Here is an 18,514-nt window from a genome sequence, read left to right as displayed (position 1 = left end):
ATGGCGAAATTCATGGGATTGCGTTGACTTCATAATTCATTGAGTTATGTAGACTTTATTATCATTGTGGTGTGGTGGTAGTCATTATAATGATAATGCACTATATCTGGCTCAAGACTCGTTTGTGGATATTACTTGACAGTGTGTTATATTTGATACATGATTTGCTTATGTAACTTACTTGAGTTGAGTCGGACTATCATGATAGGAAAATTAGAGTTAGGGTGTATGATCCCCTTCATTTCATGGAGTTTAGAATCTTAGGTAGCATGACCTTTCATCCTTGGGATGTCAAGCATTTCTTGTATGTCCTTGGGAATTCCAAACGACGTAATTTACTTATGTAATCCACCAATCCTACTGAGCCGTTATGCTCACCCCTATTGTATAATCATTTTTTTCAGGAAGGAAGTTGCTTGGGAAGATTTCTAAAGTTGGAGACTCATTTGACTCGTTTGTGGACTTTGATCCGTTTTTCTCTTTTTGGATGCATTTTTATGTAAATGATCCTTCATGTATTTTTTGGGATTTCCATTCCAATGTTGCACTTATTTCTTTTGTGGTTGTAATCTCATGTATTATGTTTAGGAAATGTAAGTGTAAGTAATTCCAAGATGATGTGCTTGAGGCCATACGGCCATTTTAATGTTGAGGTATGGATATTCATTTAAGAGTACATTTCAATCTTGGTTGCATCTAAACTTGGATCACTTTTGTTCTTGACATGTTTTGGGTAGATTCTTCATTTCAGACTGATTAGTACGCATGTATGATACCTAGATGATGTCCACAGCCTTCAACCTAGAAAAGGGTCATTTTTAGGCCTTTTCTAGTGTTCTACCCAAGTTGAACCGATTCAACCATTGTTTTTGGTCCATATTTGGGCTTCTTCCCAAGTTGATTCAGTGCCGCACCCCCACCCCCAGCGGAATCGGCTCAGGTTCTTGTTCACAGCACAAGTTTGACCTTTTGACTTTTGACGGCCATAACTCATTCGTTTTAACTCCGAATTAGGTCATTCTTGAACTTAAATTAACCATCTCGGAACGAGCTTTTCCAATGGCACCAATCACATTCCATAATTTTGATAATGATCTATACACTAAATTGCCCTTTGGATGAAACCATGAGGCCAACAACGTGTATTTTAGAATGAATGGTTATGATCTATACTTTCCAACAGTGGTGAAAATTCTAAAATGTGATTCTAAGATACTCTGAAAAGAATATTTAGAATATTTACAAGGCTACATTACAATTCTAGAGTATTCTGAAGAATCTTCATATGGTTACAAATTACAATACATAGATGGAAAAACGATAAATTAATAGGCGAAAATTAGACACATGTAGATTTTATTAGTAGAGGATTTTAGATAAGTACTCAAATATAAGAATTTGATTTTTACAAAATTTAGAACAAAAACTGTGATGTTTTACAATTTTTTAATACTCTGCAATTTTTTTTAAAATTCCTCTCTTTGTTTTTGTTTCTGGTAGTCACGTAGATCTCTTTGTAATAAATAGATATTAATAATCAAAGATACAATCTTTTATATATAACGAAGAATACATAATCTAATTATATGTAGGAGATCACATATACAATTTGATATATACGATGATTGAAACTTTAGTACACAACAAATATATTATATTAAGATGAAACCTATAAAAGGAATTACAAATTTCAAAATAATTAATTACCTTATATTTTGAAATGGGTTCCATTATATTTGGTACATGTGGTACATAGACTCGTGAAATAGTAGGTTTTTATTTGTCAGGATAAATAGCAGAACTCGTATTCAAGTTTTAAGAAAGAAAGATATATTTTGGATAGCTTAGTAGATACCAAGTAATTAGTTTAACAAAATATGAAAATAAAAAAATGAACGACAATTTAATGTACATTTTCTTTTGGGTTATAATTTCATTTTCACGAGTACGGATATGAAAAAAAAATTCATTCTGAAATTCAGTGTAAATTTTATTCATTGTTTTACAAATTTAACAAATATATAATATATAATAAAGTTTATATAATATATAATATATAATAAAAGTTTATATAATATATAATATATAATTTTATTTTATTTAATAAAAGATTTTATATATATATATATATGAAAGTATGTATATAAATATATAATGTGATCAAACATGTTGAATATGTTTATGGAGGCAAGACAAATTAATATATCTATGCACCATGTAATCTTTGATCTGAGAAGTGAAAACATAAAATATGTGCATCTGAAAACATGGAATTAATTCACATAATTGAGTGAAAATTAGACGGGATGGGAAACTTAATCGGGGCAGGGATGAGGTGGGAGACAGTTTTTTCCGATCTGTATTAACAACTCAACATCACTCCAACCATACACGTTAAGGTTCTTAAATTTTTAAAACATTATTGTAGAACAAGTTCATTAAGGAATCGCAAACAAATAAAATAAAAAGGTTTCTAAACCTAATAAATGGAGAGTCGTTCAGGCTCAAGAGAATAAAGCCTTGTTTGGTTAAACAGTGACTTAGTATATATATAAATTTTAGAGTACGTGTATCGACTCTACAACACATACATCATTTAAGTTATGAGTGCAATTCGAAAGCGAGATTTCAAGAACTTACCTCCTAAAATCCTGCCAACACTAATATACTCGTGGAGGCCATCATTGATCCATATACCGTCTAGTCTACACTCACTTGACATGCCACCAGACTCAAACAAGTCCAAAAACCCACTTGCATCAAAGTAGGAACATTCTCAGACTCATAATTGCGATCTATAATATATGCAATAATTTCTATTTTATTGAAAGTGATCAGATGTCCATTTATTTCTCTAGATCTAGTCACATCAAACCAAGATCCAGTGATAGAATCTGTTAATCCAAGTCCACCCACCAAGAGTTCTGATAGGTCAAGGAAAAAATGTGCATGACAAGCAACTTGTGAAGTCCAAATCCAACTATACCATTCAAAAGTGACATAACAACAATATAATAATGGAAAATAGATGCTTCCCACTTCCAAAGAAACCAACCAAAACTCTTTCCAATGCATGGTTTAGGATGATTTTACTCAAATTGGGCAATCAAGAACCTGTGGTTTGGTATTTGAATTGCTTGACAAGGGCATACAGGTAAATTGAAGTTTTCTTCACTAATAATAGACTTTTCAGTGATTCCTGGACATCAAATCTATAGCACAAAAGCAACAGAAATTGGGTGCTCCTGCTATTCCACCATCATCATCATGCATTGGCTGATATAAAGCACATTTTAAACCAAAGTGGGAGGGATTTCAGTTATATAGAAAAGAAATCGACAGCAAAATGTGGACACCCAATGAGAATGATCAATCGGAAAGAGATACTTGCGTACTTGTTACGCAACACGATACATCACTTACGCAACACGATACATCGCTTACTAATCAGCAATGATACACGATACATCGCTTACTAATCAGCAATGATACTTGTTACGCAATACAATACATCACTTGCTAATCCGCAATATAAGTTGTTGCATAAGCAATCCAGTGGTAGTAGAATAATCGATGTAAATTTGTTGTAGAATAATCGATGTAAATTTGTTGCATAGGGATAGGACATCTTGTGGCACGGGAAAGGATCCAGGTTCGAGAATGACAGTCTAAGAGCAGTCTCAGGCTGATAGCAAGTACTTTTAAAAAGATTAAAATAAACAATTGTGCAAGACTTGAAAGGAAACAATATCAGTAACTCAGACCCAAGAAAACATTTACACAAATTATTTGAAGAATCACAGCACATGACCACCAAAATTAACAGATATTTTACATACAAGACCACATAAGTTGGTCAGACCAAATGCTTGCACAAAGTGAGGAAGCCAAAAAAATAAAAAATCAAACTCTTCCAAATGGAAATTGACAATGCAGAAGTTACAAAACCACTCCTAAAAAGTCCTAGAGTTGGATTCACAACTGCCTGACCATTGCAGCAGTACCATTGAGAATTGTATGTGTTTGAAGCCATCCTTCTCCTGGAAATTCTCAAGCAGCAGCACCGAAAAGGCTCCAATCATTAACTTTGAAACTAGAGACCGCAAGTTTAAAAACCTCGGCCATTGGCATGCATCCAGATTGAGCAGCAGGTACAGCCAAACCAGCACCAACTACGCTAGCGCTTTCACTCAAAGGGCTGCAACCACAATAGTAAGAAAGCCAAAAAAAAGTGACCATGATTCCCAGAGTAACCAATTTTATCAGAATAAACATTGCAAATCTTAAATCTAAATCCGTTTTTTCAGTATGGTTACGGTAGCACTGTGACATCATGAACTGCACATAAAATGGGGACTTCACACATTGTGAGTGCTCAATCCATCCTTAAATAGTAAAACAAAATAACAGTTTTAAAGTTTACAACTAGTTTCACATCCGCAACTACTGAAAGAGGTGAGTATATCCTTCTTTATTTTCATTTTCTCGTATTGTTGACAAAAAGTTTCATACTATAGTATGGGGGCATTAGTTTATTTATTTATTTATTTTTATTTTGGCCAAGCTTATCACCAAAATCAATTAAAGCTAACCAAAACAAAATAAGAGAAGTTCCAACAATTATAAAAAAAAAAAAAACAAGTAGATGCCCAGCACAAACTAGCCCAAGTCCAACCATTTGTGTATATCTATCTGTACACCAAATGATCATCCCTGTTGCAACATTAATTAAAAGAAGAAAAAACTGAGATATCCTATTAATATAAAAACATGAAAGAATTCCTCTATTGCACACCAACAGAGATCAATTGGATTAGAAGTTGCAACAATTGACAGAAGCAATCTGCTTACAAGTATTGGCCAAAAAATTATTCTCGATACTTACCTTATCAAGATGGGCTCATATGCAGTAATTAGTACATCAGTACCAACTTCCTTGAGTCGAAGATTCGCCAAATACACCTGAAGGAGCAAAAAAAAATTACTTTCACCTGCCGTTTGACAATTTAGTGAGAGTGAAGAAAACAAGAAACAAACTTACCCTTACTATATTTTGTGCTTCCCTTCCTTGGCGTCCTTTTGAAATGGCCTATACATGATTACAACAAAAGTTAAAGTGACAGTAAATTTACAATGGATAAAAGCAGCAGAGTTAGAACAAGAAAAAAGATAATGTTAGGCTGACAGCGTGGATTTCTGTCAGCGTGCAAGCACACATGTACTCTCAAAGTCTCGTGGCCTTACCTTTACAATTCGGAGTCCCTAGACTCACTACACATCCACTTCTATTCTCTCATAGATTATCAACTGGTGCTATCACTAACTTTCCATGAAAACATTCGGCGCCAACTCTTTCCTCTTTTACAGTTGCCACTAAACATCTGAATTCAGGAAATCAACTTAAGGACTTTTTTTCTATTTCTCGCAGAGCAAAATAGAAGAAACCAAAAGAGAATATACCAAACTAATCATCAAAATCAAAAACGAACAAAATACAGGCCACTGGAAGGAAAATCTCCCTGGAGACCACCACAATAACATGATCAAGCAGAAAGGCTGGGTTTAATTCCCCAGAGAACTTGACCGTCCATTGAACCAACTCTCCTCTTGCAGATTTGTTCTCTGACTACCAGTTTGCCAGATACTTTACCGTGATCCATGAGCAAAAGCCAAAGCCATCCTAAAGATTTATTTCTTTTTTCAATATAGAAGTTGTCATCTACAATCCTCCGAAATGTTTTTACATTACAACCCATTATTATTTAGTTCCACGAGATACCAACCATTCAATCCTTTATCGAACCAAGAAAACAAAACTAGTCATGGATCTCTACAGTTCCCTTGTTGTCACTAGAAAACTACACTTGGTTAAACCTACATATCATCTAGAAGACTAGAACCAACGCAAGTAGACAAAATTAAAAATTGACCTTGATACAATCTACTGAAATTGAAAATTTTCATGCATTCTAATTAAAGCACTATCACAAAAATCCAATGACCATAGAAACCCCATTACATTAACTCTCTTCGTGGAACATATATATACTTATTTTAAGATAAAACAAAGAATGGAGTTCAGAGGGAAAACAGAGATAAAAGAAATGCAAAACATTACGCGATATGATAATGTTCTTCAGCTTAGATCCCACATCTAATGAAAATAAAAATAAAATAAAAAATAAAATAAAATAATAATAAATAATAAATAATAAATAATAAATAATAAATAATAATAATAATTAAAAAAAAAAAAAAAAAACACTACAGAGAATAACCTTAGAAATTTCAATCTCTATTCCTATCTCACACCAATTAACTCTCTCCACATGACCCCCAAATGACCCTGGTAAATTTGGGTCCAAATACAAGAAAATGCACCTTTCTATATAATACAAAACAATACCTATTTTAGAATCCAAAATAAGTTGATATTGTTGGCTCAGATCCATAAATACATGATCAGGTCCCTCAAAGATTTAGGTTGGAGGCAACTTCCCAAACCTAATAACAGAATAATATAAGGAACCATAAAATGTGAGAATTTTTGAAACACCATCACAGCAACTTTCAACCTCTCCACTCTGATTGAGGAAGTAATTTTCATCATTAATTTTCCTCAATAAATAGTTTCTGGAAACACTTCCCAAATATCCTAGTTCTTGCTTAATCAGTCTTCCCATACATACCAATCCATGATCTTGGTGGTTGTGGATCATATAAGCAACACACAAATTGTATCAATTCCTACAGAAAATACGTTTTCCTCCTTTCTTAACATCGCTCTAATTTACATGGTCATACACAATAGCACAAGCCAATCAAATTATTATTAAATATATCATCATATTATGTGAATTTTGAAACGACGTAAAAAGGCATACAAGCAAAAGAAGTTAAAACCAGTAAACAAGTAGTAATTCTTGCTACATGTAATAATATGTTCTTACCATTTGGCCAACTGCAGTTGTAACGACTGCAGGCATGTTTCTGAAACGCAGTCCATTAGCCTCAACAACTCCAGATTGCTCAATTAGCTAGGAGAGAGGAGAAAAAAAAAAAAAAAAAAAAAAAAAAAAGAAAAAGAGTTAAATATGATAATTAATCATGACTAACAATTCTCAAATCCCCTACCAAATTTATGGGAGTGTTAAGTTGTTATCCTTATGTTTTATCTCCAAACATATGATAACTAAGGAAGATACAGCCAAAAAAAAATCCATATATTTGCAATTTAAATGTAGAGCTTCATACTAACTACTTTCATTATATATAAAGAAGTTGACAAACTTATCAGGCTTGAACCAAACTGTCTTTATAGAAAACCTGCATCTATTAACAATTGCACATGATAGGTCAAGGCAGGAAGAAAACTACAGGAATTCCCCATACTCAGATAAGTGAGAGCACCAATTCTTGTACTCCACTGGGGTATGAACACAATACAGCAGTCACCACATTTTTTTTTTCCTAAGATTCTCTTCTCAACACCCTTCAGAGGCCTCTATCTACACCTCCTTCCGTGTATGTTAACATGGCAGGTATTCTTTCAGTGCTTGTGACTAGACTGCAACATGAGTTTCTTGGAAGGTGTTGAAATACCAATTATGGAGCTCAGGAAAGTATTTTTGAAAAAAAAATTATTATGGGATTTCAGTATGCATAGTATATACCATTGATAGTTTTGTTGATTTTTTAAAAAATATGGGAGTGTAGAATGCCTCTTGTTAGTTTACTATAATATGTTCATAGTTGCAATGTTCTGAGAGTTCTCTTTTCCTTCTTTCTTTTGTGTATCCATCACATGTGTATATGGGTTATGCACTGCTTTCACTCTTTAGTGTCAACTGTCCATCTACCAAAAGAAAAGAAAAGGACAAAAATACCAAGAAAGGAGAAGAAACTAACCACTTCAGTTTATTAAACCACCTAATTAGTTTTCCTTTTTTTGTTTCCCCACCATATCAAATTTGATCTTACAATACAAGAGACTCGTCATACAGACCGTAAACATCCATGATTCAGTTAAAAATAAATAAATATTGCACACCCTCATGAATGCATAATCAAAAATATCAACACATAACATTCTTAGAAGAAACCAATAAAATAATATCAATGTGGAAATTACCATGCTTCCTTCAGCATCTTGCTCTGTGGCAAGGTCTTGAAGAAACCAGGTGGCACTTCCGTTATCTGTAACATCATGCTTCAAATCTAAGAGCTCAAATATCAAGCTTTCGTCCCTTGCAGGGTCCACAAACACCTCCTTTATACCCAAAAACACAAATCACAACACACAAAACAGTCAATAATTGGTAAAACATTAATACCCAAATATGAGAATGAAAATAAATAAAAAATAAAAAAATCTTCCATAATAAAATTAAAACGAACCTGATGGTCTGGTACTTGTCGAATGTTACTCACATCCTACAATTTGAACATAAAGATTTCACATCTAATTGAATTTTATACTGAGTATGAACATAAATAAATTTAACATTTTCAATGAATAAATTATTAAATGGTTAACAACTAACCTGAAACCTAAGTGGAAACGTGCTAGCTATTGCGCCACCGAATAAAGGACGCTCTGCACAGGAATCTCCAGACATTTTTAGCAAAAATCCGAATCTCCCTTGCCCTATTCAGACCATTTCATATATATACATATATTATTTATATGGATGTGTGTGTGTATATATATATATCAAAACAAGTAGACTTATTGATTCGTTTATGTAAAATCAGCACTTAATAAACGAAACTCCGGCAATTGAGACATTGCATATAGAGAGTAATTGAGTGGTGATTGTTGAGAGTCTCACCAGTTGTTAAAAGTAGAGAGAGAGAGCGCCAAACGGTGAATACTGTTGAAATGTGGAACTGGAGAAGACGAGAAGAGTCGAGTGTCGGGTTTTATAGTGTGGGTTGAGTTCGTATGAAGCGCTATAGTATCCACCTCTGCGTAATAAACACGCAAGCCTTCACAACATTAGCTTAATAAACACGCACGAAAGAGAGAGGGACAGGAAAAGGGCAAATATATATATATATATATATATATATATATATAATAAAAAATGCGTAACCACCGACTTCTTCACTTTCACCGGAGAGCTCACCGGAGTCTCACCGCTCGTGTGGGACTGGCTTCTTGTCACGTGATGGTCTGGACTGTGGATCGTGACTGAGATTTTGGTCTAGGGTTTGGTGTTGAGATTGGTTAAGGGGCTGGGTATCAGGGTGAGTTGGGTCGGACTGTTAAAAAAAAAAAAGAGTTAATTCAACCAACACCCTCACCCTCACGTTATACTCCATTTACGTTTTATAATTCCACCTACCTCCCTTTAAGGTTTTGATTTATGTAGCACATTACCTTTTGTCGTTAAGTAACTGACGGTGTTAGAATGAACAAATTGGTACAAAGTCAATTTTACCCTTTCAATACTTGAAATGCAAATTTACAAAATTACCCTAAACTTATCAATGCAAAAAGATAACTGTGTTCTCATATCACAGAACCCAGGCTTCAGCTTTGTAAGTCGCCGGAATTGAACCCACAATATTAATCCACGCACCAAAAGATGGTGACCAAACAAGTCTGAAAGGTGTACAAGGATGACTAGGCGATGCAAAACGGGAATTGCAGCCACAGAATTTACCAGCAAGGACCGACGACAAAGCTGTTTTCGCCGGCGAGAAACGGTGAGACTGAACTGACAGGCGATGAAGCTGCTAAACTACGGTGAAGAGGACGGCGGGCATGCTTCAATAGAGGACGCCGACGCGGACGAGACTGTTTGATGGAATGAAATGACCAACATGAGGTGGACTGTGACAAGGCCGGTGAAACTTACAGTTTTGACAATGGTGACTAAGTCACAGAGCTAGGCCGAATACAACTACAGAGCTCTGGCATGTCTATGGCTGTTTTGAATTGGGTTTCACCGAGGTGCGTTGAGGAATCGCTGCTTGCCGGACTGAAATAGGAGGAACCCTTAGTTCAGTCCAAACGCTGGATCATAACGCTAGACAAGAACGAGGTAAGACAGATCAAAGACGACGGAGGCAAAGTTCACAGCTACCTCGACCCAGTTCAGTCCGGCGATCCCAAGTTCGATGAAGCTCAGTTCAGTCCGGCGAAGCATCGTGTTTTGTTCACTGCACGTTGATGGTCTCGCCTAAGCTGTTTTCCCACCTTAACCAAAACACTCCTGCGAAGTTATAGTGACTTTTTCTCTTGTATTATAATTCAGCTTCCTCAATCTCTCAGCTGCTACTTCATTTTCCCAGCCTTCTCTATCAAAATCTCTCTCTCTCTGTGCCTATATTTTTTCAAGCATAAGGCTCCTACAAGAAAGCAAAAAACAATTCAGACTCTTTCTTTCCCATTACTGTCAGATTGCAACCAAATTAAAAAAAATAATTAAAAATAATAATATAAAAAAAAAGTTGTAATTTGCTAAGTGATGTGGGAATAATATCTGCTTGAATTAGCAGAGTAGGGCAGTGGTGGGTCTTCCTTCCAAAATGGGAAGACACTCGTGCTGTTACAAACAGAAGCTAAGGAAAGGTTTGTGGTCTCGAGAGGAAGACGAGAAGCTCTTGAGTTACATCACCAAGTATGGTCATGACTGCTGGAGTTTTGTCCCAAACAGGCTAGTATGTGTGTGTGTATATATATATATATTTATCTATTTCTCTTCCATTGATTCATCGAATAATTCTTTAGTGAGTCCACTACTGCGACAATTAATTAATTAATTGTGTTTAATTTGATGATGTGTGGTACTTAATTATATTTACAAGTTTGCAAAGGTGTGGGAAGATCACTGCAGATTGAGGTGGATTAACAACTTGAGGCCTTTGTGTAATGTATATGTGTCTGCGTATTTATGTATCTGTGTATATATGTGTATGCGTATATGTACATGGTTGTTGGTGGTTGGCCGTGGTGATGGTAGGTCGAGGTCGCTTCACCCAGTTCCTTCGTTGCCGGCAATGGTGAAACACAAAGGAGAATATATATATATAGTGTGTATAATATATGTGTGTGTGAGAAAAGAGAGAAATTTAATAGTGTTAGAAGGGAGGGTGTAAAAGTCTTCTTTTATTTAAGTTATAAATTTTAATATATAATTCGAGGGTAAAATAGTAAAATTATATATTTCTGTTAATAAATTAGACGGCGGTTACTAAAGGGAGTGTAGGTGAAATTATAAAACGTAGAGGGGGTGTGTGTGAAATATTGGCAAAGTTCAGGGGGTGTAGGTGGAATTAACCCCAAAAAAAATGGGTTGGAAGCTTGCATCTGATATATCAGAGCCAGGTTTCGATCCTGGGACCTGTGGGTTATGGGCCCACCACGCTTCCGCTGCGCCACTCTGATTTGTTGGCAAGTTTTGTATTCGTAAAATATTAGTATTAAATTTTTGGTCTAGGGCAAAACTTACACAATCCATTTTCGGTCCTCTCTTCTTTGTTTTATTAATAAGTTTAATTAAGTGGCACTCAAAATGGGGTATAATTTCAAGTGAATGCTGGACATGTAAAATACAAATATATATATATATACATAGGAAAAAAAAATTCTCAGTTTGCATTTACCACTTAAAATTCAGCTTATGTAATTTTTAGCACTTCAGTATTAGGTTTTTCAAACACCACTCTCTTTATGCCTTGTACTGTATTAGCTTAGCTTGATAGTTTTTGTTTGGGTTGGTTTCGTCTCTCTTCAAAGAAAATTTTACTCACATCAATATATAATTTTAGCGGGGTAGTGAGGGAATTTAAACAGGAACTAAAAAATTTCAAAACATGGTTTTAGATTGGCATTTGTTGGGTAAAAAATTAGACTGCTCTAGATCTTTAAATTGTTACTACTTAGTAGTCCACAATCAGTGTAGCTCACAAATTGTTGATCTGAACTAAAATTATACCAACCAGGGAGTCCTTTGCAAGCTTCTAAATATATATATGTAGGTCACTCAATTCCAAATTTGTGAAGAACCACCTCCATGGAATTCCATTCAATCAAATCATTTTCAATAATAACCGACTAACCGAGTCCATGTTTAGGAGCATCGAATTCGAACATAATTTGCTCAACACAGTGGTGTAACTGGTGTTCATTACATCAGCTGCAGCCAAACCTAAATAAATGCAAAATTCAAGTCATTCAAGCATCTTTGAACATTTAATCCACGCTAATTTCCTCGTAGCCCAGCGGTTGAGTTGCTCCCCCATTGTCCTTGGGAGCCCAGCTTTGAGCCTTTTTTCCAATCCCCAACTTGCCCATTTTCTACACACAAGCAACCGATTCACTGCAACAAATTATGTTACCAATGTCAGATCCATAGTTACTCAAAGCACAGATAAAATACCGATCAAATTCCACTTTGTCAAGAGAGATTATGTTTGATAGGCTCTCTGAAAATTCGAAACTGAACAAAGAGAAGGACAATCTTCATGAGACCAACCCAGCTTGTTCATGAAAACTAAACAAAAGGAGAAACTTCCTAGGTTGAAGGTCGAGGGATCAAGTTCCCCCAGAGGAGCATGAGGATAAGTGTGTTATTTGCTAGAATATAAAAAAATTAAAAATAAAATTACCATTAAAAAAATTCAGTGACAAAACTGCATCCTTGAAAGCTACGGCTCTGAAAGAAGGATGCGATCTCTTATATCTGAGAATGTCTTAACTTCTGTTCCCCACATCCTGCTTATTCAGATCAATGATAAGTATAATGACATGAACCAAAAAGGCTATTACAATTCTAATGTTTAACCCAAATAATCTACTAAAATATCGATGGTTTTTTTTTTTTGAAAGGTACTTATGTTGATGGAAATTAAACTCTCAAAATTTTGGTAGAAACTGGTAATGGAGACAGTATAAAGCCCAGTAAGTGTGAAATCCGGCAATTAGATCAATATGCATGTTTCTATCCAGCTGTATGATGGCAGTTATCGTCACCAAAGGAGGCATGGAGCTGTACTGCAACCCAAGCTACTTGCCTCTATAGGGACGAGCTCTTTCTTTCTTTACATCAAAAAAGGTACGCAAAAGTTTTCATATGCTCAAAACTTACCAGCAGTCAATCCCAACAGCATTGGCCCCTGCTTTATCAGCCTTCTGATCATCTCCAACGTGTACTGCCTTGCTAGCCTCCACACAAATATGATCTACAATATTGCCAAAACCAAATAAATAAATAAAAGATAAAAATAAAAAAAGGAGTTGCATAATAATACACACTCTGCATATATTGCGGGAATTGCAATGACAGTATACTTAAACATTGAGAGATCCAAGCCCCATACGAACTTATAGTAGTATTTGATCAACAAAAACAAAGTATATGAGATCGTTCTTCAATCTCCCAAAGAGTTCATTGCTTGATTACCTCACACAAGCAGGACCAGCATTGGGTATGCATATATAAGATGGCAACCACAAGCAAAGGTCACCATGAAAAGTAAATTTAAGGAATATATCAAATGTAAAATAAACGCACAACCAACATCATGTCTATGAGAAAAGAACCAAGTAATCAAGTATATACCTAAAGCAGCTTTAAATATCTGCTCATCTGGTTTTTCATATCCAACTTCTGAAGATATGATAACAGCATCAAACCTAAAGGAAACCAAGAAACAATAATTATTACATCACAAAGTAATGTGCTTGGCTGCAATAATGCCGTCTATTTCTAGATGCAAGCACAGAATAGGCATGAATGGTTCCTAAAGGCTCAAAGGCATGATTATCCAGTATTAATATTAGCTTAAGAAACTGATTGAAACAAAGAGGCATTGAACAGAATAGGGAATTGATGCTTACAGATCTAAAACATTGAGGTCCTTCAATAGCTTTCTCAAGCGAGTATCAAAGTTGGACACTACAGCCAATTTAACTGTCCCACAATTCAGCACTTCAGAAGTAGAAAAGGGCAAAATTATACTATTCAAAGTCATTTAGGCTCGTTTGTTTCAACATAAAATATCTTTCTCGAAAAATATTATTCTTTTTCAGGTAAAATATTTTTTATAATTATTTTCTGGTGTTTGGCAAAGGTCTAAGTCAAGGTTGAGGTCAAATCCATCGGGTGAGGTGTGTAAAATAACTTGCCGAAAATTGATAGGTAAGTTATTTTTGTTAGGTTTTACTCTCTTTTTTTCATAAATATTTTACGACAACCAAACGCCAAAAAATAAATGAATATTTTCTAAAAAATATTTTACATCCAAACAAATGGAGCCTTAGTTTTACCAATACAATTAGTAACAGACAAAGAAAAGTACTTCTTGAATATAACCTCCAGCATCTTTCAGAATTAATATTGTTTCGTAGGCTCCAGTTGGAAGAGACCATGCATCACCTTTCGCATAGTACTGAGAAAAGCAACAAGTGCAACTTGAGATGGAAGTGTCTGCTATTAGATTTATAGTTGAATTGATCAATTATACTAAAGTAGCATGTTTTATAAGTGCCAGTGTCACAACTTCTTCCATTAAACAGCCGTAAGCAACAATAAACAACATGCTCACAATGAAAAAATCATTTTCAATAATATATAAGAAATATCACCTCATATACTTCTTCAAAATAATGCTCATCAGCACAACCAGTGGCTTCAGAAACCACAAGTTTCCAAAACGTCTTTCCATCTCCCTGTTTGAATTGAAAATATATAAAATATGTCAATAATAATAAGATGGTTTTTGTTTGTCCAAAAATGTCTGTTTCTTTACTCAAATAGATGGCTGAAATAATGTTTTTGACAGACAATGGAAGTAACAAATTAAAGTGTTTGTCTTTTGCATTGAATATCGCCTTTCTTACAGAACAATGGAACATAATACAAATTGCTCCAATAGCTAAAATACACAGATGCACATGTTATTCAATACATAAAACTGAAATGATGAAAAAACTTCCACACAATTAATTTCAGGAAATTTTTTGTCTGAAGTCTAGATTAGCATAGAAAATTACATGATTTTAGATGGAAAAGGAAAAAAAGGTGAAAAGAATTTCCTATGAAACAAATGTTGGTTGCAATCATGTAGGCTTAATATATCATCCGCGAAGAACCAATTACAGCACGATTTTTGCCAATAAACAACTTCCAATGAAACAATTAAAGCCTTTAGGAGGACCCTTAACATGAATCATCCAGTTGTGTACGTTTCAGTCCTCTCTTAATGGAAATACATTCATTCCACAAAAACATCCATAGCTCCTAAATCTAAATACAACATATCTAAAATTATTCCACCAGTACTTAAATTAAAAATAACTATTTACTAAGACTTGATTAACTACCATAGACACTTTTCTATAGACAAAAGGTCTTCTGAGTGATGTGGGGGGATTTATCTGGTAAACAAGAAAGATATGGTTGGTGATTACTTAAAAATCATATCATGTGCAGCAGTCATTGTAATCTCATATAGCATGCCATTCTTAGTTCTCTTCCAAAATGGATATGTCTTCTTTAAGGAAGCGATGGGCCAATGGCTCCGGCATCATGGATCCAAAGGAGAGACATTCAGAATGAGAATTGATTGATATCATTGACATTACACACAACATTTTTCTTTGGAATAGGTATCAGATGTTGTGTGTGTGATAGGAACATGACTTTTCTTTTCAAACGTCGGTACGAAATTCCAGACACCCTAATCTAGCAGAGATAGTTTAAGAATAATGGCCCCTCCTTTAGCTGGCTTCATCCTACCTCTTCATCTCTTTTCCAAATAGATGTTTTTGGAGGTAACATTCCACATACTCCAAGTCATGGATCCATTCTCTCAGCTATTAATGGTCATTTTGTTTTCAATAAACGAGGACAATGATAGTACTTCTCTATAGTAACTTTCTCAACTGTGGATATCAACAGCTTGCAAAGCATAAGCATATTGACTTTTATGTTGAAAAAATCCAAAAGTAAGTGGAATTATGGACATGGTTTTTTTCCCCTAGAATTACGGACATGGTCAAGGGGCAACAGAAGAAACAAAAATTAAAAAAAAATAAATAAATTCGTTGCAGGGAGAATTCATTACTTGCATACTGGAAGCAAACAAAGAAAATCTTTTATAAACAAAACCAACACGAACAAAGATAACTCACCTGGTAGCGGAGCTTCTCTGGCCATGGAGCTGCAAAAGCTCTTTTAAACCCTTGCTTGATTTCAGCTGAAGTCGTACTCAGACCTGTTAACATTGTACAAGTATGATTAAGATAATACCCAAGAACCATAATATAGACTTACCTTTCAAGCTGAAATAATTACCTACCGAAAGCAAAAGGCAAAGATCAGATAGTATAATTACTTAAAAACATCAGATAATATAATTACTTACAACGAGGCAGGAAATGTGACCCTTTTATTAAGACTACAAAAAATGTGGAACAAAAAGCTGGAGAATTATACTTGCAATTTGCAATATACAAAGAATCAATAACTCTAAATATGACCAGGCAGAAGCAAAATGAAGTAAAGCAAAGAAAGTATGTAAAATGCCAAGTATTCCCCACTGAAAAAGAAAAAAGTAGCAACTAAATTTGCATTAAATTATCACCAAGAGCTCAGTGTTAGTGGTATCTCTTCTACTTTTAGGGCCCGTTTGGCATGCGTTTTGTTTTAGGCGTTTTGTTTTTGGCTAAAACAAAAATAGTATTTTTATTGTAAGAGTGTTTTAAAAAATTGGAAACGATGTTTTGCTATGGAAATGTTGGAGACAGAAACATGCACAGTTATGGTTTTGGGCCATGAACGGTTGTCAAAACAAGAAAAAACATCTTTTTGGTGTTTTGGTTTTGGGCCTTTGTTCCCACGAAGTGTTTTAGCATTGTGTAAAATAAAATAAGGCCGCACCAAACATGCTTTTGTTGCCAAAATCGACACAACCCAAAAACAAAAACAGCAGAAACAAAACGCAAGCCAAACGGGGCCTTAGGTTGAGAATTCAAGTTTTCATAAGGGACAATTATTGTTTGTGCAGTTGTTTTGCTTTTAACTAAAAAGAAAGAGATGCATTAAAGTATATGCCTGTTTGTACATGCCTACCAGATTCAAAAACGATTGCTAATGTCTTATTGCAAATAACAATGTAAACGACCTCATAAACTTAGGTAAATCAATTGTGCGTTCAAGAATTCACAATTCGTAAGTCTCAATCTAAAAGCATTAACAATGTAAACAACTTCATAAAATCATTTCTGTAGTGTAAAAATGCATTGCTTTGTATAATACTATGTTTGAAGTCAAATGAATCAAAGCTGTATGAATATATATATATATATATATATATATATAGGATTTAGGGGGGGAAAATGCATCTATAGCCACAGTTCACAATCAATCCTCGACAATTATTTAGTGTTATTATTCATGAAATTCACATGAACTCAAGCAAAAGCAAATAGAACCCCAAGACCTCAAACTAACCGTAATTTTTCCCAATTGCTGCGTAGGTCTCCTCGACGGGATTCGCCAACTGCAAAAGGGTACCACCAGCGTCCAACAACAGTCCATCATATGCTCTCTTAATCAACTTTCTTCCACCTGCAACAAAGACACAAATTCACTTATTTGACACGCGCTAAAATGCGCCAGGGAAGTGAATCATTGACGGGGTCGGGGGGGGGGGGGGGGGGGGGAGTGCACTGCGCACAGTGAAAAGCACGATAAGGACGTCGCCTGACCCCACGTCTGACTCCGGCGCACGTTAGCGGCGGGACGCCCTTGCTAAAGTGCGCCGGGTCCATCGGAATTCTGGTTCCTTCAGAATCTAGTCGTTTTCTGATCGAAATGAAAGAGAACAAACCCCCTGAGGTTCCGTTTGGATGGTGAGAAAATGGATGGAAGGGAAAACAAATTGGAAGAATTGTACTATCCTCGAAGGACGACTGACCTGTGTGAATAGTAGTGGGGGACATGGAAGAGCATCGAACGGAGTTTGTGAGCTTCAAATTGAAAGGTTTTAGGGCTCTGAAGAAAGCGCAGGACTCCATAATCGGGATTCAGGTGCTCTTGATGTTGGCGAAGACCACCATGCAGAGAATTGTTCCTGCTAAAGTGAGCCGTCGAAGAAATAAAAAGAAACACTGAAATTAACAAGAATTTGGTACAAACATTGAAAAATGATAATTATTACTACAGCATATATGTTTTAGAACAACATTTGTTTCTTGTTTTTGTTGATTAGTGGAAAAAAACATATTTGATAAAATTTATTTTATTTTATTTTATGCGAAAATGTTTTGTGAACAGTGACAAAAGTCAAAATAGTAATGTTTTTACATGTTTTTGCACTACTACATATTATCAAAAATATATATATATATATTTGAAAATTTTTCAAATGACCTTTTTAAAATTAGTCTAATAATTTTTTGAACTTGCAACATGTTTTTATGTTTTTTTGCTTTTAAAAATCTTATAACGAATAGATATTACTATACATACTTTCAATTACTATTCAAAACACTTAATTT

General features: G+C 34.9%; 2 protein-coding genes across 3 annotated transcripts; both read right to left on the bottom strand.

The window, feature by feature from the left end:
- Positions 1–3,754: 3,754 nt before the first annotated feature.
- On the bottom strand, positions 3,755–9,261 carry LOC132302894 (uncharacterized). 2 transcript variants are annotated; one of them, XM_059799885.1, is made up of 9 exons: positions 9,103–9,261; positions 8,832–8,967; positions 8,544–8,647; positions 8,398–8,433; positions 8,132–8,269; positions 6,951–7,037; positions 5,042–5,089; positions 4,886–4,962; positions 3,755–4,198 (listed from the first exon to the last, which is right to left on the bottom strand). In XM_059799885.1, the coding sequence occupies exons 3-9, from the start codon at positions 8,616–8,618 to the stop codon at positions 4,051–4,053; spliced, it is 609 nt and encodes a 202-aa protein (XP_059655868.1). In that variant the 5' UTR covers positions 8,619–8,647; positions 8,832–8,967; positions 9,103–9,261; the 3' UTR covers positions 3,755–4,050. The 2 variants fall into 2 exon arrangements, with proteins under 2 accessions (XP_059655868.1, XP_059655869.1); XM_059799886.1 differs by having other exon boundaries at positions 9,129–9,257.
- A 2,743-nt stretch (positions 9,262–12,004) lies between these two features.
- LOC132302893 (uncharacterized) lies at positions 12,005–18,192 on the bottom strand. The gene is made up of 10 exons (XM_059799884.1): positions 17,932–18,192; positions 17,466–17,582; positions 16,145–16,227; positions 14,597–14,680; positions 14,325–14,400; positions 13,850–13,922; positions 13,572–13,645; positions 13,098–13,191; positions 12,619–12,724; positions 12,005–12,329 (listed from the first exon to the last, which is right to left on the bottom strand). Exons 1-9 carry the CDS (start codon positions 18,029–18,031, stop codon positions 12,658–12,660), a joined length of 768 nt encoding a protein of 255 aa, XP_059655867.1. The 5' UTR covers positions 18,032–18,192; the 3' UTR covers positions 12,005–12,329; positions 12,619–12,657.
- Between the last annotated feature and the right edge of the window lie 322 nt (positions 18,193–18,514).

Source organism: Cornus florida, unplaced genomic scaffold (assembly GCF_030987335.1).
Source record: "Cornus florida cultivar Cherokee Brave unplaced genomic scaffold, ASM3098733v1 CherokeeBrave_3.0.0_Hap2_Chr04, whole genome shotgun sequence".
In the NCBI taxonomy this organism is placed as follows: Eukaryota; Viridiplantae; Streptophyta; class Magnoliopsida; order Cornales; family Cornaceae; genus Cornus; species Cornus florida.
Note: the sequence above shows the minus strand (reverse complement) of the source record. Positions and strands in the feature narration are given on the sequence as shown.